This window comes from Pan paniscus, chromosome 18 (genome assembly GCF_029289425.2).
Source record: "Pan paniscus chromosome 18, NHGRI_mPanPan1-v2.0_pri, whole genome shotgun sequence".
NCBI classification, from domain to species: Eukaryota; Metazoa; Chordata; class Mammalia; order Primates; family Hominidae; genus Pan; species Pan paniscus.
Genome location: NC_073267.2, coordinates 8,034,075 through 8,057,440, shown reverse-complemented (window position 1 = coordinate 8,057,440; position 23,366 = coordinate 8,034,075). Strand labels below are relative to the sequence as shown.

Genomic DNA, 23,366 nt, shown 5'->3' with positions numbered 1-23,366 from the left:
GGAATGACCTAGGTATCTCCCAATAGTAACTTTTTGTGCAAATACAGGGTCATGGATATAGGGTGGGGAGAACCATAGTTCTGACCCACTTTGAGGTTAAATTCGTTCCACAGGAAATTCAGAACCTGGAGTGAAGACAAGGTACACCCAATAAATGTAGGAGGAGGCAGAGACAATTTGAAGTAAACTTGACATAGACCACGTTCTGCTGGTGTAGATCAGGAAAGGATAACTGAAAAGTCACATCTCCTTTTTGGCCAAAGAGAGATGAGTATACAGATGTAACTGTTTGTAACAAAAAACAAGATAGCCCCTTTATGATTCCCGCACTTACCCAATACCAGTTCAGAATATAAGTCCTAAAACTTCCTTCAGGATCAGCCCCAAAGCCCACCTGCTTCAGCCCCTAATGGCTGTCTTTCCTTTAAAATCCTACCTCTAAGAGTGTGTACCATCCAAACATTGCTGGAGAAGACAGAGTAGACAGCTAACCGGTCCACCATACATTTACATTCTCCAAATTCGGGCATCCATTGCCATTCAAATACTCTAGGAATTATCTAAGGCAGATTTCTGACATGTTTGCCCAAGTTCAGGAATCCTTCCTTTGATGATGCTGCCTCCATTCATGGAAAAAATGAAGGCAATGTAGATGGAACTCCTCACATTATCTCTTGACTTGAAAATTTCTCTGCATCCTCACACATTCACCCTTCCTTCTCTTCTGTTTCAAAATTGAAGTACTTCCAAATGTCAGCAGATTTATTTCTCCATTACCCAAAATGAAAAACAACTCAAATGCCCATGTGTAGGTAAATGGAGAAATAAACTGTGGCATATCCACACAATGAAACAGTACTCAGCAATGAAAAGGAAGGAGCTACAACCACATGCAACAATATGGATGAATCTAAAAATAATGATACTGAGTAAAAGAAGCCAGACACAGGGAGCACACAATGTTTGAGGTTACTGACATAAAATTCTAGAAACTGCAAATTAAGCTACAGCAAAAGAAGCAGAACCACTGGTTTCCTGGGGATGAGGAAAGAAGGAGGAGGGGAGGATCAAAAAAGAGCAAGAAAAGACTTTGAGATAATGGACAGATTCATTATCTGGATAGCAGTAATGGTTGTGCATGCAGGTACATTTGTAAAAATGTATCAAAGTGTATACTTTAAATATATACAGTTTATTGTGTGTCAACAAAGCTGTTAAAAAGTGGTTTCTTTTTTCCTAGACTACCTACTATATCTGAATACTCCTGATCCTATTCCTTCTTATCTCCTATAAAACACTTCATCACTTTCTTTCCTGCACCATTATTCCCTATCTCTTGCTTCCTTTCTTTTGTGCCCCACCTAGGGACCTTGTTGGCAAAAATTAGTTGAATCTAAATCAACTATCCTACCAACTACTTTCTCTGACCTCTTTGCTTCTCAGATGCAATCTCTTCTTTCTCCTCAACACTCCAAATATTTGTAATGGGCAATGCCCACCCACTCCAACATATCACACTTATTCCTCAACTCTTGTGCCTTCTGCATCTCTCTCCACTACTCTAGCAAAACTACTGTCTTCTAGGTCTTTAAAGACATCCAAAGTGTCACTTCAATAATGTCTTCTCAGTTTATACCCTCCAGGCTGTATAGCCCAACATTCAACTGGTTGAATGCCCAATCTGAACATCCCATTGATGTCTTATTCAATAGTTCCTCTTCCTTCAAACCCCACCCCATGAGCTCTCCAATGTTCTGTCCTTGTCTTTCTCTTCACTCCCTACTCTTGATGAACACCAATTCAAGCTTCTTTGTACAAAAGTTTCACCATGCTACCTTTAGCTCTGACAAGATTCTGTCTACTTAGTTTCTTTAATGATTTATTCTGAAGGCATCTCATCATGAACTCTGATGAAATGGTCTTCATTCCATGTATTTGGATATGAAGCTCCTCAGTGACCCCAGGGCTGGGACACTCAGTACCAGCCTCAGCCACTGAATGAAGATAACACCACACAAGCCAGGAATGGAGATTGATTCCCACGAGAGGGCTTATATGGGACGAATCCAAGAGCTTTTCATAGGTGGTGACTGGAGCCTGAACTTGAAGGACAGAGCCAGAGAGCTGAGGTGAGGACGAGGAAGCCAACTCAGGATGGTTTCCCATCAGAAGCTGATGGACATGTTCCAAAAACCAGGCTGTGTCCATCCTCCGCCGGGACTTTTTATTGTATGGGCCAACATGCTTCCTACTGAGTTTTCTCTTTCCTGTAACCGAAGACTCTGAAAGGTATAACCCTCTGACTATGATTTTGAAAATGTTTTCTCCTACTGTCATTATGATAGATAAAACCTGTGAAAACCTATATGCTAGAATTTGGCACGTTATCATGATTAACAGAAAACAAATCCTATATTCTCCTAAGGCTCTCCAAGGAAAGAGAGCTTGTCTGCACATCAGATTATCTTGCTGCAGTGCCTGGGGCACTGTGGACACCCAACACGCTATTTAAATTCAATTGTGTTGATCTCTAAAGTGTTCTTTTTGCAGGGCAAAGATGTGGAGCATCTCAACTCCCCAACTAGATTAAATTTCCTTTAAGCTAGGCATCACTAACCCTTTCTTTTTATGTCTCATTTCATAACTCTTCTGGCTTAAACTCTTTTAATGGTTTCCCATTGCTTATAACGTGGAATTTCAACTCCTTATTGGACCCACCAGGTCTGTAGGATGTCAAATCCCTGCTAATTCCTCCCAGTTCATCTTTTGCCACATCACCTCCAAATCCCCTTCATCATGCCCAAAACATACTGGCCTCTTCTTAGGACTTTGAGTGAGCCCAGATCTTTCCAACTTTAGGACCTTTGACTGTGGTATTCCCTCTGCCTGGGCTGCTTTGTCTTATCACCTTAAGCATCATCTCCTTGAAGAAATGCTCTCAGACTACACGTTTGCAGGTAGCACCTCTGTTCTTTTTAAATTTTCCTATGGTACCCATATTTTCCTTAAGACATCTATCACACATGCTATTTGCCACATGCTCAGTTTCTGCCTCTCATACTAAGTTACAAGAGGTAAAGATCATTTTCTTTGGTTCAACCATGGCAGCTAGTATGAATCCTGGCCCTAATAGAAGCTTAATAAATATTTGTGAATAAATAAATGGATACGTAAAATTTCCACAGCAGTTAGCTTAATAAATAATGTCTGATTGGATCTTTTTTCAAAATCTGAAAATAACCTATCCAGGCATTACTACTATTAATTGTCACAAAACAGCCAACAAACAGTAAACAACATCCCCATCACTACTACCTGGTAGTCAACGTAAAAGCAACAAACACCTGCTGAACCAGCAAACTCACTTAACAGGCCCATACCTAAGGCACAGCAACTAAATACAAAAAAGTCGGCAGCAGGAGTGTTCAGAAGAACCAGAATGTGGAGACAACCCAAATATCCATCCATGGACTAATGAATAAATAAACATGGTCTATCCATACAGTGGGATATTCCACATAAATAAACCTAGACAACATCGTGTTAAGAGAAAGAAGCCAGACACAAAAAGCTATCTCTAAGGCAGATTGGTGGTTGCCAGGGGCTGGGGAGAGGGAGAATGGGGAGTGTCTGCTTAATGGGTATGGGGTTTCCTTTTGGGGTGGTAGGAACATTCTCAAACTAGATAATGGTGGTGGTTTTGCACTACATTGTGAATATACTGAATACTATTGAAATGTGTACAGGATTAAAATGGTTAAGTTTTATGTTATATGTATTTTACCACAATAAATTAAAAAGGGAGGAAGGCAACTAAAAATTTCAGAATGTATACTATTTTTTAAAAAAATCTTCAAAACTAGGCCGGGCACGGTGGCTCACGCCTGTAATCCCAGCACTTTGGGAGGCCGAGACAGGCAGATCGCGAGGTCAGGAGATTGAGATCATCCTGGATAACACAGTGAAATCCTGTCTCTACCAAAAATACAAAAAATTGGCTGGACATGGTGGCGGGTGCCTGTAGTCCCAGCTACTCAGGAGACTGAGGCAGGAGAATGGCGTGAACCTGGGAGGTGGAGCTTGCAGTGAGCCGAGATCGCGCCACCGCACTCCAGCCTGGGCAACAGAGCGAGACCCCATTTCAAAAAAACAAAAACAAAAACAAACTTCAAAACTAGCCTCCAAATGAATGAGGTGGCAAGTAGCAAAGTTAGTCAGTGTTTTCTTTTATCACAGGAAACGTATCATGCTTCAAAGCCATAAACTTCTTCACAAATACTGGCTTTCCTGAGGTCTTGGGACAGGACGAAGAGGCAGAATTGCCTTACACTCAAAAAATGTTCCAGACGACAGGATTGGGGTGCCCAAGCTTCTAAAGAATTCTGCAGAAAAAGGTTCCCAAATGCATGTTCCATATAGGTTTTGTGGTATGCATGATTACTTTAGGTGGCACACAAATGAACATTATTTAATTTTACTATAAATATTTTCATTTAGAGTTATATTTGATTAATGATCAAAACACCAGTTTTCATTTACAGTGATGATAAAATGTTTCTGTTTACATGCCTGTTTCTAATCCATGTCATCATTTGTATGCAAAAAAATTTACTCTTTATGGTGTATAAAGTCATGTAACCGTCACCATTAAGATATAGGACAGTTCCCTTATTCATCAAAATTCTCTCACCCTGCCTCTTTCTAGCCCCTGCCCTTTGGTCCAGCAATAAAAATGAAGAAACCAGGGACAAACACCGCAACCTGGATGAATCTCAAATGTATTAGGCTAAGGTAAAGAAGCGAGGTTCAGAGCTTTGAGGTATGAATGAGGAGTGGCTGCAAAGGGGCACAAGATTTGTATTTAGGCTGATGGAAATGTTCCGAAATTAGATGCCGGCAATCATCGCACAACTCCGTAAATACGCTAAAAATCAGTGAACTGTACACCTAAAAATATACTAATTTTAAGGTATGTAAATTATAATTCCACAAAGACTTTATTTTTGTTTATTTAGAGACAGAGTTTCACTCTGTGACCTAGGCTGGAGTTCAGTGGAGCAATCTTAGCTCACTGCAGCCTCAAACTCCTGGCCTCAAGCCATCCTCCCACCTCAGTCTCCCAAGTAGCTGGGACTACAGGCATGCACCATTACACTCAGCTAAATTTTAAATTTCTTGTAGAGATGAGGTCTCACTTTGTTGCCCAGGCTATTCTCGAACTCCTGTCTTCAAACGATTCTCCCATCTCGGCCTCCCAAAGTGCTGGGATCACAGGCATGAGCCACCATACCCAGCCTCCGTAAGACTTGAAAAAAAATTATCTTACATCAAAATTTTTTTTTTCCAAAAAAATGAGATTTCATTGGGATGACATTCTAGAAAGGCAAAACTATAGGAATAGAAAATTGATAAATGTGCCCCTTTACAAATAAATGAAATTAATTAATAATCCGTTGATTTAAATGAACGCTAAGAATGAATGCATGGAAATGAGGTAAACTTCAGGAAGCTGGTATGATGAGGGTGGGCTTAGGGACTGATCTGTTTCCCAGAGTCCCTGGGTAGATGGGGGTGCACCCCTGCTGCCATTACCAGGGCTGGGGGGCTGGGGGCCCCTCCCCATAACCTCCCACCCGTAGCAAACACGTCCACTTACTGTGGCGGTGCCGGAGACGGTCTGGGCGCTCGTGTCCGCCGGGCTCTGCTCGGAGTGCGTCTGGGCGGGAGGGTACAGGTTTAACGTGTGCTCGGGAACCGTGGTCTGGCCTGTGTACTCTGGCGCGGGGTGGGGATGAGGGGCCGTGTATTCCGCGGGGATACCGTTCTGCGGGGGAGCAAACTGGGCCGAAGCGTAAGGCTGAGCCATTGTGTCAGGGGCAGCGGCTGCTTCCTGATTACCCTGAAAAATCAAAAAGGTGCAGAGAGGGAGAGAACGTCACGAGGAGCCACCATGCAGAAACCTTCCTCCCAGATCCCAGGACGATCGTGCCCTGCGTACTTTCTAGGGGTCACCATGGTGCCACCAGCCTGAGATGGACCAATCTCAGGTCATCTTCACCAGACCCTATAAGGAAACAGTAACCATCACTTCTCCCCATTTTACAGATGCAGAAACCGAGGCTTGGAAAGATAAAGATAAAGTCGCTTTTTCCAAGCCACCCAGCCTAATATTCAAAGACATGAGGGTCTGTGGCTTTACTAGATTGATTTTTTTTTTTTTTTTTGGCAGATCCTTTTTATTTCATTCCCATTTTGGAAGCTGTGAGCATTTAGTTGTCTGCAGTGACAGCAGAACCTTGATTTGATACTTAAAGTGCCAAGAGAGACTAAATTGAACGTGTGTGTTCTTGAGAGGAGAGACAATTTATGTAAGCATTTGAATTTAATCAAAGTTTTATGTGACTTGGCTCACATAATGGGAATAGGGAGTATCCTTTTAATGGTCCCAGTGTCTGTGTGGTTGTGTGTTATGTTGTGTGTGTGTGTGTGTCTGTGTGTGTGTATGCGTGTGTGATGTCCCCAGTGCCAAAATGAAGCAGCTGATACAAATTCAGGGCCTAATTTGGACAAAGATTGTCCTCTCTGACATCCCCATTTTAAGCATTTCTGAAAAATATTGGATCTAATTCTTAGTCTCATTAGTCAATGCCTCTCCCTCCCTGCCTTATTTTTTTAGGAGCACAGAGTATTATATAACAATTCATTCTTCAGATCTAGGCAAAACAGGCAGTGTGACAATTACAGCAAACTCAGAAGAATTTTAAAAACACACACAACAAAAACCTGAATTCAAATGCTTCCATTTCAGGAAACAGCTCTCTCTCTTTACCTCCTCCTCCACAGTTCTACCACAACACACACACACACACACACACACACACGGCATAAGAAATTGTAACCCAAAGGTCTAAACTTTCCATGGTCTCAGGAGATGGGATCACACAGTCAGAAAGACAGAGAGAGGAAAAAAACTTAGCAATTAAGCACACCAAATAGCTGCCTCTCCCATTGTCTGTGGTCAATTAGATGTGACTTTGGCCCTCATTTAATGATACTAGGGCAAAAATATCAGAATTTCTCCTTATCTCTTCAGTACTCGCCACCAACATCCGAAATCCTCTTTCTCTAAAGCAATTTGAGTGCAGCAAAAACATGATGACAGAAAGAGAGGAAAAAAAAAAAGTTTGTTCTCAGAGCAGCACACAGAGCTGGTGCATTTGTTTAGAAGGGACCTTAATTAGAATGTTAAAGATGACACTTGGAAGAGAACTAAGCTTAGGATAAGTTTAAACATTTTACAAGTAAATCATTCCCATCAGGCTCTTCCCTCCTCCAGACAAATTTCGCCAAATGTCTGTGCCACTGGAAACAAAAGGGCACGAGCATTTATTTCTCTTTCTAACATTTTCCCATATCACTGGGGCCAAGGAGGGTGTGCCTATGCTGAGGCTGAGTTGCTATCCATGAGCAGTTAACCTTGTCCATCCTTGGGAAGCCAAAGAAGACATGCAGTGATATTGCTGGTCTGTCTCCACTCCTGTTTCTTCAACAAGGCCCCAGTTTCCTTTGGGGGGACAGTCCCACTTTCAGCCTGTATGGTGCAGATACAGTTGAACCCAGCTCCTAGTCGCTACGAGATGAGCCATAGGACATCAGCCTGGCCAATCAGATGGTCCCACTGAGATAGTCCCATGGATTTGGGTTCATGCACATCTATCTAGTGAGTCCATTAGTGCGTTAAGCCCTAGTCACACCACTGAGTCCCAGTCACCCTGGGATTTTGCTGTAGTTTTGGGGAAGAAGTTCTCTTTCCACTGTGATGGGCAGCTGTAAAAACATCATAAGCCTGGAGCTGCCAATAACTGACACTTAGGGTGGGCATGTTGCCTCACGCCTGTAATTCCAGCACTTTGGGAGGCCAAGGTGGGTGGATCACTTGAGGTCAGGAGTTCGAGACCAGACTGGGCAACATGGTGAAACCCTGCCTCTACTAAAAATACAAAAATTAGCCAGGCATGGTGGCACATGCCTGTAATCTTAGCTACTCTGGAGACTGAGGCAGGAGAACCACTTGAATGTGGGAGGTAGAAGTTGCAGTGAGCTGAGAGTGCACCACTGCACTCCAGCCTGGGCCACAGAGCAAGATTCCGTCTCAACAATAACAACAACAACAAAAAAGAACTGCCACTTGAAGGGGACCTCCCTACAGGTGAGGCCAACCTAGAGGAAAATGAAGAGAAGAAACTGAGGAACAGAGAGGTTTCTACTGAGTCCCAGTGACATCATTTGAAGTGTTGAATCCAGCTTTACCCGCAGTTAGCACCATCCCTGTTTGTTTTAGTTACACAAGTCAGTAAATGTCCCATATTTTAACAGCTTTACTAAGATACCATTAACATAAAAATTATACATGTAAGGTGTATAACTTGATGTTTTGACATATGTATACGTTGTGAAGTGACCACATTCCAGGTAATTAGCATATCCATCACTTCTACATGATTTCCATTTGTGTGTGTGTGTGTGTGTGTATGTGTGTGTGGTGAGATTTAACTTAAGATCTATCCTCTTAGCACATTTCCAGTATATAATACAGTATTTTTAACTCTTGTTTCCATGCTGTACTTAAATCTCCAGAATGTATCTGTCTTGCAAAACTGACACTTTGTACCCTTTGTCTCATTTTTTAAGCTACTTTTTCTGCTACTTACAACCAAAAGGGTCTTGACTAATTAAAAAAAAAAACTTCTGCTGTTTTATAACTAAACTAGCATCTTTTCTTTTTCTGGGCTGTTCAAGGAACATATCCTTCTGTACAGAAATTTCATAGCGATGCCACTTCTCTATGGGTGATGAAAAGCCCCAGAAATGTTGGGATCTTGGGAACCATCTGATGAGAAATTCATTGTGCCAGAGGCAGCTTCTGCTCAAAGATCTGTTTCTGCCTCCCCAACCTTCTACCTGGCCCATCTCTGAAGTGAAAGGTAGACTTGTGTAAACTCTTTAGGGAAGCACAAAATAATCACACAAGCAGTGGTACAGACAATGATCATATGAAGACAAAGGCTTCCCTCCTCCACCTCCAGCAGAAGATACTTTCACCAGGAACATATATAACCCTGGGGCTTTTCATCAGTGCAGAGCAAGCTCAGGAAAAGTGGCCCTTTCCTACTAGTTCTTGCAAAAGAGCTAAGGCTCCTTGTAGACTTCGAATTATCTCTGTATTGAAGAGAGAAGGGTCATGCCCTCCAGAAGCTTATGGTCAGTTAAGGGAGAAGAGCTCCATCCTCTCAACCCCATCAAGACTTCACATTCACTGCCCCTCAGCTTGGAAAGCCTCACCTACCCCCTTGCCCAACTAGTCCTTACTCTTCCTTCGGTCCACATCAAGAGTCCCTCCTCCAGCAGGCTTTCCTTGATGCTGAAACCCGGTCAGTTGCCCATCCCCTCTGCTCCACTGCAGCTGGTGGCCAAAGCTCACACAGCACCAAGCACTGCCACGGCCTGATTATTTGTCTGTGAGCTCCCTGAAAACAGGACACTGTGTCACATTCCCTGTCCCATCTCCATGGTCCAACAGCATACTAGCTGCAAAGTGGACATTTATAAATGTTTGCCAAGTGAATATGTGCTTGAAAAATGACCTCTGGGCTCTGTAAAGCCTAGTCTGGCAGCAGGAGATAGGGTAGGGGGATGAAGAGAGGACCTAGCAAATGACTCATGAGGCAAATCTGGCCCAAATTTTGTTTTTGTAAATAAAGTTTTATTGGAACACAGCCATGCTCATTTGTTTACTGTCTGTAGCTGCTTTTGTACTACAAAGGCAGAGTTGGATAGCTGTGACAGAGACTGCCCAGCCCACCAAGACTGAATGATCTATCATCTGGTCCTTTGTGGGAAATGTTTTCTAATAGCTGTGGCAGAATGTCATTAGATATGGGATCACCAGTTAAGAAGCCATTATTGCATAAATAGTTTGGGCAGGAAATAAAGCAGGCAGTGAAGTAGAAAGAGAGAGAAAGGGCCTGTATACTCTCCAAACCAAAGAGGGGTGATAGCTAGACTTGGAGACTGGCAATATTGAAAATGGTGCAAAAACAGTGAGTCAGAATCTTTTGGGGGATTTACTTTCCATCTGCAGATCTTTGACCTGTAAACTCACATGCACACAGGCTTTAAATCTCCCTAAGTGGGCTTATGAGCAGAAGGCTCATGATGGCCTCAGACTTCCATGAAAAGCAGCCCCTTCTCCTCACTGGTCCTCAGAAGAAAACCTAATAGGTGGCAGGCACTGTGCTGGGCGCCTCACACCGGTAGTTCTTACAGAGGTGTGATTGCTCCCCACAGGACATTAGGCAATGACTGGAGACAGTTTTGTCACAAATGAGGGAGGATGTGCTACTGCCCTCTAGTGGGTGGAGGCCAGGGATGCTGCTAAACATCTTACAGTGTATACGACTACCCTGAACCACAAAAGACTGTCCCGCCCCAAATGTTAACAGTGCCAAGGTCCAGAATCCCTACTTTGCATGCAATGCATCTCTAATCTCAATTTACCTTGTCATCAAAGATGCTCCAGACCAAAGCTGGGAAATAATTATTCGAGGCCACAGTCACAGGTAGTTGTTAGGGAAGCCAAGAGTTAAACCAAGGCATTTCTCATCTAGCAAGAGAATCACCTGGTGGGGAGTTCACTTCATTCATTCATTCATTATTTTTATTTTTATTTTTTTGACACAGAGTTTTGCTCCTGTTACCCAAGCTGGAGTGCAATGGTAGGATCTCGGCTCACTGCAACCTCCGCCTCCCAGGTTCAAGTGATTCTCCTGCCTCAGCCTCCCGAGTAGCTGGGATTACAGGCACCCGCCATGATGACTGGCTAATTTTTTGTATTTTTAGTAGAGACGGCGTTTTACTATGTTGGCCAGGCTGGTCCCAAACTGCTGGCCTCAAGTGATCCATCTGCCTTGTCCTCCCAAAGTGCTGGGATTACAGACATAAGCCACCGCGCCTGTCCACTTCCCATTTTTAAATAAGCAATTCCCTCTCTATCACATACACCATGGACCTGTGTTTAGCTGTTGGTGTGTTACTCCCTGTGAGGAAGCCAGGGACTAGGGTATTTGATTCAAATATGCCAGCAATTCCAATGGCCAGGTTGGGTGGGTGACCATTCGAAAGGAGTGGGGCAGCAGCCTGGGAAACTTCTGCACTACCTCAAGCCTGAGGCCTGACTTTGAATGCTTTGAGGCTATCCGAGGAAAGGCAAGGGCCAGCTGGGGGCACAACTGGTGCCAAAGCAAGCCACACACCTCTACCATGAGTTGTGCAATTCTGGCAAACACAGAGCACCATGCTCTAGGGACTGAGTCCCTGGTACCCAAGGAGCCTGCAGTTAGCATCCAGGAACATGGGGCTCCAGATTTCATCCTGTACTTGGAGTTCTCAAACAGATGTTGGTGGGACCCCCTACAGTTACTTATTAACACTGACAGCCGTTCCAGAGAGACCCTAATTAATATTCCCAACATTTGCACTTTAGGCTAATTACAGCTAATATTTAATTAAGACCATTGTACTTCCTATGGAATTATTTTTCACCTTCACATGGCTCCAGAGATGTCTTTGTTTCCTCCCTACTGACATTCCTGGATTCTTAGCTTGGCTGAAATGTATTTTCTGGAAAAATACACTGACATTAAGGGCACCTTTTCCACTCCAGGTCACAGCAAATCCTAGGCACGCGAACAGGCTCCTGGGTTGGAAGCTGAAGCCAACTTCATGTAGGGGACAGTGACAGGCAAAATTATTTGGAGCATTCTGGCTAGACATTCCCTCATTTGCAGAAGCTGCCTTCTTTCTTCTACTCCAATGCCAAACCCCTACCTTTCCCTAAATAAGTGGAATGATCAGAGAGCTTCTGATATCTGCAGAGTCAGGGTGCTTGTGGGTGTTCCTAGTTGATGAGCAGGATGATCTGCCTCACAAGTGTTCCCTACATCATCAAGCAAATGCTTCAGGAGCTTTTGCAAACTTAACGTTTAATTTCAGTGCCTGGACTTTCTTGAGTTGTTGCTCAGTACACAAAAGGAGGATGAAAGAAGGCCAAGATCTCACGCTTTAAGACCCACTATTGCTGCTGCACAACTGACTAGAAGCTTGAAATAAACAACATTTATTAGGATAAACATAGAAGAAACTTCCTTGTCCTCAGTCACCAAACCTCTCAGTCAACGAGAGCAACTCAACGACAGCAGGATGATGGAAACCTGTCATTATTTAAGACACCCCAACGTGTAGCTTTCACTCCAGTTACCAAGAGCAAAAGGATTATTAAAATGCAACCAAGTCTGATTCATAAAAGCAAAAAAAAAAGTCATTTCAATTTAAATATTTTACTGAAGCATGAAATAGCCTGGCTATCATTGCTATTTTAAGACAAACACTGTAATCTGACTATTAGCATAGTGTGTTGACTCTTGTATGCATGCAATAAGAGGGCCACTCTTCTGATGCTCAGAGAATTTCTTTGGTCCCTAAAATATCCTGAACCCTGAATTTTCTCTCTGAAGTGGACTCAGGAGACAGAGTCAGAGAGAAAATAAGATGAGAGAGTTTTGTTGTTGTTGTTGTTGTTTCCCCAAGACATTGCCCTTCTCCCATTTGTTGCCCTGAGTGGTTTAATAAAGTAGTTTTGAGAAACTAACAAGAGAAACAAGAGTGGTAGCCAGTCAGGCTTTGCAAAACCTTTTGGCTCAAAATTGAATGTAAACCGTATTTCAACTGAAAAATAATCTTTAAGTGGCCGAACAGGAAATGGGTCTATTCTTTTCCATGTAACTACCTGACTTTCACTGAGAAGGCAAAGTACCAGCTTTCGTAGCCGTCCAGGTGGACTTTAAAATAGGCAAGCATTTTCCTGTGTGGGTATGTGTGTGTGCACACTCACACGCCTGTATTTCCCCACCTTTATAGTCAAACTTCTTGAGCACACCCTCCCTTTCTGCATCTGGAATTTACTTGTCCGCAGTTTATTTCCTGCTGTGGAGAACCTCCTCTGGCCTAAACTCAACCCTTATAATGAAGACATGCACAGGAATTGTCAAAACCTAATAAGCCAGCTGATCACATATGCCCACACAGCCCAGGAAAGCAGCGGCTCCGGCAGTGGGACCCCCCCACCAGCATGGACTCACTGGAGGAAAACTATCCATTCTTGATGGTTGCTTGCAGTTTTCAGTCTTGCTGACAGTTTGTTTTACTTTAGTTTAGGAGCATGGTCTACGCCACTTCTCTGGCAAGAAATCGCGCATATTCAGAGAAACCCACTTGTGCAGAACTGAATTGAGCTAAACTGCATCATGCCCTAGGGGCATTCAAACAAAGAAGAAAAATGCAAAAGGACACCATTAACCTGCTGGTTCTAAGATCAGCTCAGTTCCACACATCAAGCAGAAAGCGCGCGCGCGCGCGCGCACACACACACACACACACACACACACACACACACACTCTCTCTCTCTCTCTCTCTTCACCAAAACTCCTCTCCTTTCCCCGGGCATGATTCAAGAAGCAAGCTACGTATCACCGACATCACAGACTTAACACAAGAAAAGCTTTCAGCTTCATTCCAATCGCAATTTTGAGTGAAAGATTAAATGGAAAAAAACCAAAAATACCTGCTGCACCATCCTGCTTCCTTTCTCCTCCATAAACTTAGCAGCTGTTCTTGTCCCACAGCACAAAGCATCTGCCCCAAGCACGCCTCAGTTACGAGCGAGGGTGTGCGCGCTGTGCAATGTGTGGATGATCGGGGTGTTGAGGAAGGTGGGGGGCTGAGGCCGCCTGGCTGACCTCCCCCTCAACATCTGACTGCTCCCAAAACCAACCCAGATGGCACTTTTTCTGCCAGGAAGGCCTGGCCCATCAATCACAGCTTGCTCCTCCTCTGGCTCCTACTCTCAGTTTCACAGCGCACCACTGAGCAGATGATTATATAGAGGAGGAAGGGAAAAAAAAAAAAAAAACCCACTGCTCGACCACATTAATAGCTGTTTAAAAAACATTAGAAATGCGATTCGATGCATCGCCTGGAGCTGGAATTTTTCATTACTAAACTAAATATATGGTATGCAAAGTTACAAAATCCAGCAGGGAGCTTGCTACTATCTTATTTTTTCTTAAGAGGGGAGCGCAAACATTCAGGGATAAAAGGGAAGAGATAGAGGAAGGATGAAAAAAGTTTAAAGAGATAGAGAGATAGCAATAGGTAAATTTTGAAAAATGCTGTGAGTACATCAGAGAGCATGAATTTGTAATAAAGCTGTGTGGTTAACTGCAAATCGATCTTAAAAATCTCATAACTGATGATGACTTGGAAGATTTTGAAATCCAGCTCTTTTGCAGACTGGCTGTGTAATCTTAGACAAGTTATTGTGATACTCCAAGCGCTAGTTTTTGCTTCTGTTTAATGGGACCAATGATGAGTAGCTTCACCATAATATTGTAAGGATCTAATTAAAAATCACATCACCAAAAACCACACACAGACACACACACACACACACACACACACACACAGGGCTTGGCTCCTAGTACACATTATGTAAATGAATTCATTCATTCACATTTAATGCAACGGTGAGCAAAATCCAAAACCATCTTTGTCCCTATAGACCTTACAGTCAAGTGCAGCAGCAGACTTCAAGAAACAAAAAATAAATACTAAGATGACCACAATATTCCAGGGATGACAAATGCTATCAAGAAAAAGTACAGGGGTCTTGCTTTCTCCTTTCCTTGGACTTTTGTCTTTTCATGGCTTATCGTTTTCTTCTCTCTCCCAGTGAGCAAAAACAAGAACTCATACAAAAAATTCCCCAGTGAAATCCCACATCAATGCCAAAGGCAGCCTCTTTATTTAAAGCTGCAAGTACTTTGTTCTTCCTTTATTATGAAAACTACAACAACCAGAGTGAAATGTCAAAATAATTTCAGTTATTATTTGCTCATGTCTTTCTTGCTTGTCAAGGGAGAGGTTTTGAGAGTCCCATGCACCGTTCCTACAGATAGCTGCTTATCACCAAGGCTCCTTGCTATGGAAAGAGAGATCTTCCCCTACTGGAGGGAATGGATGGGGTTTCTGAAGTGAATAAAGTTGTAATTAAATTGTATAACAGAGGAGGAGGTGAGGGTGGAAGAGACCGCCTGGAAGAATTCAACCTTTCTGCTTGTCTGTTTTGCAGGTTCTAGTTCAGGTGGCCCCTGGGCGAGGTTTTTCTTTTTAATTCCCAGCTCTTCAACGTTGGAAAGAAAATCTGGATACATAGTATTTGTGCCCGTCCTTACGTTTCCATTTCCAATCATACCTTGGGGATCTCTGCAATGCATCACAGAGTGAAAGTTAAAACAAGCAGCCCTTTCAGTTTCTTTAAAAGGATGTGTCAGCTCCCCTCTCTAACCACATAACCACAGAGGACAAGAGGCCCTGTCTCACAAGACTCCAGCTCAGTATGCGAGGACAGCAGCCATTTGCACAAACCATAAGCTCTTGTCCTCAACTGAGAAGCCAACTTCTGTCCTTCAACCTTGGAAAGAGAGACAAGACCAAGACGGACAATTCCCTGGTGAAAGCATTAATGTCCTAGGGAATAATGGAGAAAATACTCAAAAACAAACAACAACAAAACAACTGGCCGGGCGCGGTGGCTCACGCTTGTAATCCCAGCACTTAGGAAGGCGGAGACGGGCGGATCACTTGAGGTCAGGACTTTGAGGCCAACCTGCTAAAACTCCATCTCTACTAAAAATACAAAAATTATCCAGGCATTGTGGCAGGTGCCTGTAATCCCAGCTACTTTGGAGGCTGAGGCACGAGAATCGCTTGAACCCGGGAGGTGGAGTTTGCAGTGATCCAAGATTGCATCACTGCACTCCAGCCTTGGTGATAGGGTGAGACTCCATCTCAAAAAGAAAAGAAAAAAAAACTTAAATAGACAAAGAGTTAAAGAGTTTCAGGTGGAAACAATCAGATAGATGCAACAGAACATGGGTCCTTAGTCAGTGGAGCATGAGCTCCTTATGTATTCTTTTAAAAATAAAAGATTCCGGCCGGGCGCCGTGGCTCATGCCTGTAATCCCAGCACTTTGGAAGGCCGAGGCGGGCGGATCACGAGGTCAAGACATCGAGACTGTCCTGGCTAACACGGTGAAACCCCGTCTCTACTAAAATTACAAACAATTAGGCAGGCATGGTGGCGGGCGCCTGTAGTCCCAGCTACTTGGGAGGCTGAGGCAGAAGAATGGCGGGAACCCGGGAGGCGGAGCTTGCAGTGAGCCAAGATCGCGCCACAGCACTCCAGCCTGGGCAACACAGCAAGACTCCGTCTCAAAAAAAAAAAAAAAAAAAAGAAAAAAAATCACATTCCAAGGCTTCACACCAGACCTACTGCCTCAGAATCTCTGAGGGTGGGATCCAGGGATGGGCACTGTCAAAAGTTGCCCCAGATAGTTCTGATACACAATCCTGGAGAAAAATGTTCTGTGTTTTTTATTCTGTCAGTCTGATCTCTTAGGCTGTAAGACCCATGTAGGGGATCATCATACCAACATTCTTTAAATGAAATAATCTACACACATGAGAGAAGAATAAAATAGTTAAGAGTTTATATTGTTTCATGAAAACTTTATGTGGAGGAATGGGTTCAGAGTGTAAAATCTTTTATGAATTGGGGTAAAAATAAATAAATGGAAAAACACTATGATAGGCCAGGTAATTTCTAGTGTTACTATCTAACCTTTTAATACTGTGACTATGAAATCTAAGTCAAATATTGAGGCATCAAGAGCATAATGGTGAAACTATTGGCAAGTCATTCAACCTTTATGTGACCCAGTTTCCTTATTCATAAAATATAAATAGTAATATATATTATTCTTCACAGTGAGACTCTTACGATGTTTTAGAGGGAAAAATCTACTGGAATGTATTTTATAATCTAGAAAGTCCTGTATGCACATATGTCCCATTGTGGGGATAAAACTGATCCTCCTTCCAGTCCAGTGAAGTTCTTCCTCTGGAGAACCCAGGAAGAAGGGATGTGTGTTGGACTCTAACCTACTTTAGTGAATACTAAACTCATTATGGTACCTTTGGCAGATCACGTACCTCATTATGGTACCTTTGGCAGATAAGAAAACTGAGGTGCTAAACAAATGGAAAACACTTTCCAACACATGGATCTAGTACATTAGTAAGGGAAAGAACCCGAATTTTAACATAATCTTATTATGAGTCTTATTGAAGAATTCTTGTTACTGAATCCATAATAAGATAAAGGCAAAGATGGTGGTGGTGGTGATGATGATGATGATGATGATGGTGATGGTAATAATGGTGATGGTGATGATGATGTCTGCTAACGAGGAAAAGAAATCTTTTCTTGCACACCAATTATGAGCTGATTATTGTTCTAAGCACCAAGCATACAAAATTCAATAAAGTAGCTTTGCCTACATTACCTAATTTAACAAGAATCCAACGTACCGCGTATTTTTATCTTCTTTTTCAACCTAGGTGGGATTACTTGCTCATGCTCACACAACTTGTTAGTGTCAGGTACCCAAATCTGTCAGAATCCTACATTGTATATTCTTAAACACTTGGAGATGAATTCAGATCTGACCTCATTTAGATGAACATATAAACTTTTGTTCTGGTAACTATGCCAGCTTACAGAAATTTTTTTTTTTTTTTTTTTTTTTTTGAGACAGAGTCTTGCTCTGTCACCCAGGCTGGAGTGCAGTGGGGCGATCTCCGCTCACTGCAAACTCCGCCTCCTGGGTTCAAGCAGTTCTCCTGCCTCAGCCACCCAAGTAGCTGGGACTACAGGTACCCGTCACCATGCCCGGCTATTTTTTTGTATTTTTAGTAGAGACGGTGTTTCACCATGTTAGACAGGATGGTCTCGATCTCCTGACCTTGTGATCCACTCACCTCAGCCTCCCAAAGTGCTAGGATTACAGGCATGAGCCACTGCACCTGGCCAGAAAATTATCTCTTGAACAAAGAACTCTAAAGTTGTGCTGAAGCCATAATTCATAAAATCCAACAAACAACAAAGATGACAGAATCCATGTTACAGATTCCAGCAAAGCTACTTGTCTCATTTCACTTCTCTGGCTCAGTAGGGAAGCACAGAGAGAGGATGGAAGCCATCTTGCCATGGCTGACAAACACCAGCCCCAGAAACACAAGCCAACCGAGTGGGCGGTCGGCTTGCAGTGAGGAGGTGTCATGTTTGCAAAATGTTCCATCCTGATTTTCCATTTGGAGTTACAGAAGGCAATGGAGAGGCTGTTTTTCTCAACTCTTTAAAAGTCACTGACAATAAAATATTTATGGTACTCTGTACAAGTCAGAGACCTGGATATGGCCACTTCTGAGATGATAATTCCAAAGGGAAATATGTGCTTGGCCCTTAAAAAATTAGCGACATCCAGAACAAGTGAAGTTCCCAACCAACGGCATCAAGCACTTGGGAAGATGGAGTTTCTCACTTTTCCAGGGTCTCAGAGGACCCTGTCTTGCCATTTAAAACCTCTGTCAAAGTATGACATTATATACACATTTTGGTGTCCATCTCCAACTGGACTGTGAACTCTATGAGTATAGGAACCTTGTCTGGTTTCCTTTTTTTTTTTTTTTTGGTCTATCACTGTTGCCTCAAGCATCTCAAACAGTGTCTGAGATGCACACACATGCGAGCACACACACACATGTACAAAAGCATTCAAAATGTTTTGTTGAATAAAAAATGAATCCCAAGCTAGTCCCTTCATTTTTAGTAGTACTGAGACATGTTCTGACACAGTCAGCACCTCGGGGCACTGAGAGCAAGGTCAAAACCATCCACCGTTGCCCTGCATTACTGAAAAAAGTTTCCCCATTGGAATATCCTAACATTGCACTGAAGCATTTCTTGCTCGAAAGGCATGCTGCGTAGGGCTTCACCTGTCTGTTTGTGAAATTGCTGCAAATGCCTTATTATTGCCTGTTATTAATACAAACTAACAGCCAGAGCAGCTGGTATTCTTCCAGCACCTTCTAAGTATCAGACAATGTTAGTCACTATATATATATATATATATATATATATATATATAATCTCACTTCATCTCCACAGGAGCTAGAGTAATAAACTCATTTTTAGCACACCCACTTCACAGATAAGGAAACATAAAGTCTTGAAGTGAATAAGTGCAAATCCAGACCTCATATCTAAGTCTTTCGGCAACAATGAGGTCCTTTCCTTTATCTATAATTGACCTTTTTGTGGGCTGAGATAAGAGGTGATATTTGTGAGAGTTATGGTGGAACAATTCACCATAAAATATTTTTGAGACATTCTGACAAAGCCTTTTAGTATCCTAGGCAAAATTAGAGGTTGTCAAAAAGGCACAAGACTGTGTTCCTGCCACCCTAAGATCCAGAACCCAGGTAGGTTAATCATGTTAATGATGACAGTGTTACTTATAAAATTCTTGATAATAACAATAATACAATGAGAAGGGCTTAAGCCACATGCTTGCCACTGCCCTAAATGTTCTATAAATAGAACTTCCATCAATGCAACCCACAGCCCGACGATAGGGGCACAGACTTTATCTTCATTTGATAAATAATAGGCTCTGAGATGCTAAGAAAATTATCTCAGGTCATGATGGTTCCATGAAGAAATTTGTACCAACCCAATTCCGAACCCAGAGCCTAGCCTATGAGTGCCATTATTGTTAATTTTTTATTTTCAAATAATCACAGAGGTATAATTATACAGAAAGTTTCAAAAAATGTAGAAGAACGTCTTGGGTACCGTTCATCCATTTTCCCCCGTGATAACCTCTTGCATAACTATAATACACAGTCAAGACCAGAAAGCTCAGCTGTAGTAAGTACTTGGCTATCAATACCAACCAACCATCACCACTGCTATCCATTCCTGAGTGACAGCTGGGGCTGCCCATCACTGTCACAGATATACTTGTATGGACAGAAGGGCATATGGACAAGCAGAAAATCAAACCATGCAAATAAACATTGGCAAAAGTGAATTTTTGTAAGGGAAAGAACAGACAGATGCATTTTGAATCTTAATTCAATAAGGATTCTCCACCTCCTGGGTATGCGGGAAGCGTCAATCCTGAACAGACTTTCATAATCCATCTCCTTTCACCAGCCCACTTTTTCTGAAGGGGGAAAAGTTCTTGCTACTACCACCAGAGTAACATCAGTGTCAAATTCACATTCAAGATAAATTTAGATGACTTGTGCCATTGCTAATACTACTACATTTAACCAAATCCACAAGGGGAAAAGGATGGATTCTGTCCCCTTAAATACCTGACTTGCAGTTACCCTACAGATATAATTTGAGATAATATCACTGTGTGACTTATTCCATCATAGCTGTCCAGAGTATTCTCTGCCTGCTTCTAAAGGAGGAAACTGATAGATTGAATGTGACACAACTTTCTTTGTAAGAGAGGAAGTCCTTATACATACAAAGAGAACCAAATCGCTTAGAGAGACAGCAACTCTGCCATGAACGTTGCTGGCTACGGCATCCCACTAAGAATGTCACCAAGGATCTCTTGCTAGATTTGGAAAATTGGGAGCATTAAGTCACACTGACGAAAGGATAATCAAATACCCTTCCCAATGGGATTAGGTTACAGATGACAGAATGTTCTAGTGATGAGAAAAATAAACATTCTAGATACAAAGTAGTGCAAGGAGTGGATACCATAATCTTGGACATGGATACATTTAGAATAATTTATTTATTTTTTTTGAGACACAGTCTCGCTCTGTCACCCAGGCTGGAGTGCAGTGATGCGATCTCAGCTCACTGCAACATCGGTGACCCAGATTCAAGTGATTCTCCTGCCTCAGGCTCCCGAGTAGCTAGGATTACAGGCACCTGCCACCACACTTGGCTAATTTTTGTATTTTTAGTAGACAGGGAGTTTCACCATGTTGGCCAGGCTGGTCTCAAACCCTGACCTCAGATGATCTGCCCATCTTGGCCTTTCAAAGTTCTGGGATTACAGGCATGAGCCAGTACTCCCAGCCAATTCAGAATCATTTCTTCTTATAACACATTATAAAGTTTTCTACCCATCATAAAAGTTTATGCCTCACCACATGTATACATATGTAACTAACCTTCACAATGTGCACATGTACCCTAAAACTTTAAGTATAATAAAAAAAAAACAAGACAAAACAAAACAAAAAGTTTATGCCTCACTACCACGAATCAACATATCTTCTATTTCTTCTTCAGCCCCTTTTCAAAGCTGGGTACGTAAACATAGTCTAAACAATCCAATGGCTTTGTGGAGGCATGATATGGTGAAAACTTAGCAACTACCTGCCACCCCTACATTGTTTATAAAGAATGCACAAAGCCAAGCATCTGCCTGTATTTTTAATTATTCGATTTTCTTACATGAAACCAGAGATCTCCCCTAATGTTGTAAGCTCCTTAAGGGCAGGTGCTTGTCCATGTATCTTTAATGGCTCCCTCTTTTTCTTTCGCACATCGTAATCAGGTGTTTGACATGATAGATATCGGTTGGCTTGCATTCGCCTCACTTGTAGAAAGATGTCTGATCTGGTTACTGCAACAGGCAAAGACGATAAAATATGACCTTGTCTTTCATTGTGTGTTGCATAAGTTTTAGCCTCTCATAGTTTGCCAGCTGAAAAAAAAAGGCTGTCATAAAATGAATGATAGTTGGACTTGGAAGAAATGAAATTAGGAGAGATTGCCAGAAAGCAAGGGCAATGAACTGTCCAAATAGGCAAGAGCATGATACTCACGCAATTGTTTCAGGAGTTACGTATTGAGTATATGTTGGATGTCAGGGACTGTGCTATGTTTGGGGGCTACAGTGGTGAATAAGATACACATAGCCCAGGTACCTCTATAGCTACAGGCTGGCAGGAGTCATAGAATAGCCTAGAGATTTACAGTGCAATACGGTACGTGCCCAGAGAAGATAAATTTAAGAAACAAAATGATTTATCAGGTAAGGTTTTCCAGAAGAACTGATGTCTAACCTGATGTTCTTGAAGAGCAGGAAGCAGCCAGGCGGTAGGATATAGACTGACAAAACAATATGTAGAAAGGCCAATTGTAATGCTAAATGTTAGGACAGAATATCTCATAGTCTGAGTGGCAGAATCAAAGAAAACAAAGTAGAACAAAGCAATGAGGACATTTTCATAGAGTCATAGGACCTATAAAATACAGAGCTGGGCTGAAGACCTGGAGGCTACTGGATTGTAAATCTCTCAAAAGCAGAGACCTATGTCTGTCTTATAGGACAGCATATCCCCAGCACTATTGGAATGGCAAGCACAGAGTGAATGATCAAACACGATTTGATTAAATCAAAGAGTAAATGCAACAATGATACATGCCAAGATAAAGCTGTCTTATGCATTCCTTTGTCTTATGAATGGAAAGAAAGAGGAAGGGTAAGAACAGAGAGAGAGCTGATAATTTAAGCTACATTTTGACATTACCTTCTCAATGGAAGTAACTCCAATGCTTGAAATAGAAGAAATAAGCAGAGGAAACAGTAGTCACTTTAGGTAAATAGGACAAATGATCATTCTCTTCTCCATCACCATCATCAAAATATCTCAGCTGGGTTATATTAGTCTGTTCTCACACTGCAAGTAAAGACATATCTGAGGCTGGGTAATTTATAAAGGAAAGAGGTTGACTCACAGTTCAGCATGGCTGGAGAGGCCTCAGGAAACTTACAATCATGGTGGAAGGGGAAGCAAATATGTCCTTCTTCACATGGCAGCAGGAAGGACAAGGGCCGAGCAAAGCAGGGGGAAAGCCTCATATAAACCCATCAGATCTCATGAGAACTCACTCACTATTACAAGAACAGCATGGAGGTAACTGTCCCCATCATTCAATTACCTCCCACCGGGTCCCTCTCACGAGACGTGGGGATTATGGGAACTAGAGTTCAAGATGAGATTTGAGTGGGGACACTGCCAAACCATATCATGGGACAGGTTGTAAAGGTTATTGGGAGCATTTAAACATAATCGTTTTAAGCCTTACATACAATATTGAAAGAAAGTCAGAATGGGTATCATTCACATCTATTTAGTGGAAGAAGCTGAGAGCCAGGTAACTCAGAGAAATGCCCAAATCATATCTAGTGATACGAACCCTAGATGTATTTCCAATGCATCAAACTGTTCCCTAAGATTTTCATCTATATGACCCGACAAGTCTAGCTACAACAATAGGCTTAGATGCATGATGCATTTCTAG

At 42.3% G+C, this 23,366-nt stretch overlaps 1 protein-coding gene across 41 annotated transcripts in view; it reads right to left on the bottom strand.

Annotated features, from left to right (window-relative positions):
- Positions 1–23,366, bottom strand: part of RBFOX1 (RNA binding fox-1 homolog 1) — a 2,479,284-nt gene that overhangs the window by 189,130 nt on the left and 2,266,788 nt on the right. For 35 of the 41 annotated variants that reach the window (XM_063598326.1, XM_063598327.1, XM_063598325.1 and 32 more), the window contains one exon: positions 5,657–5,899. In XM_063598326.1, coding sequence (XP_063454396.1) covers positions 5,657–5,899 — 243 coding nt within the window. Of the gene's footprint in view, positions 1–5,656; positions 5,900–13,679; positions 14,098–23,366 lie in introns of those variants that run through there. The other 6 variants (XM_063598339.1, XM_063598357.1, XM_063598363.1 and 3 more) reach the window with 4 other exon arrangements.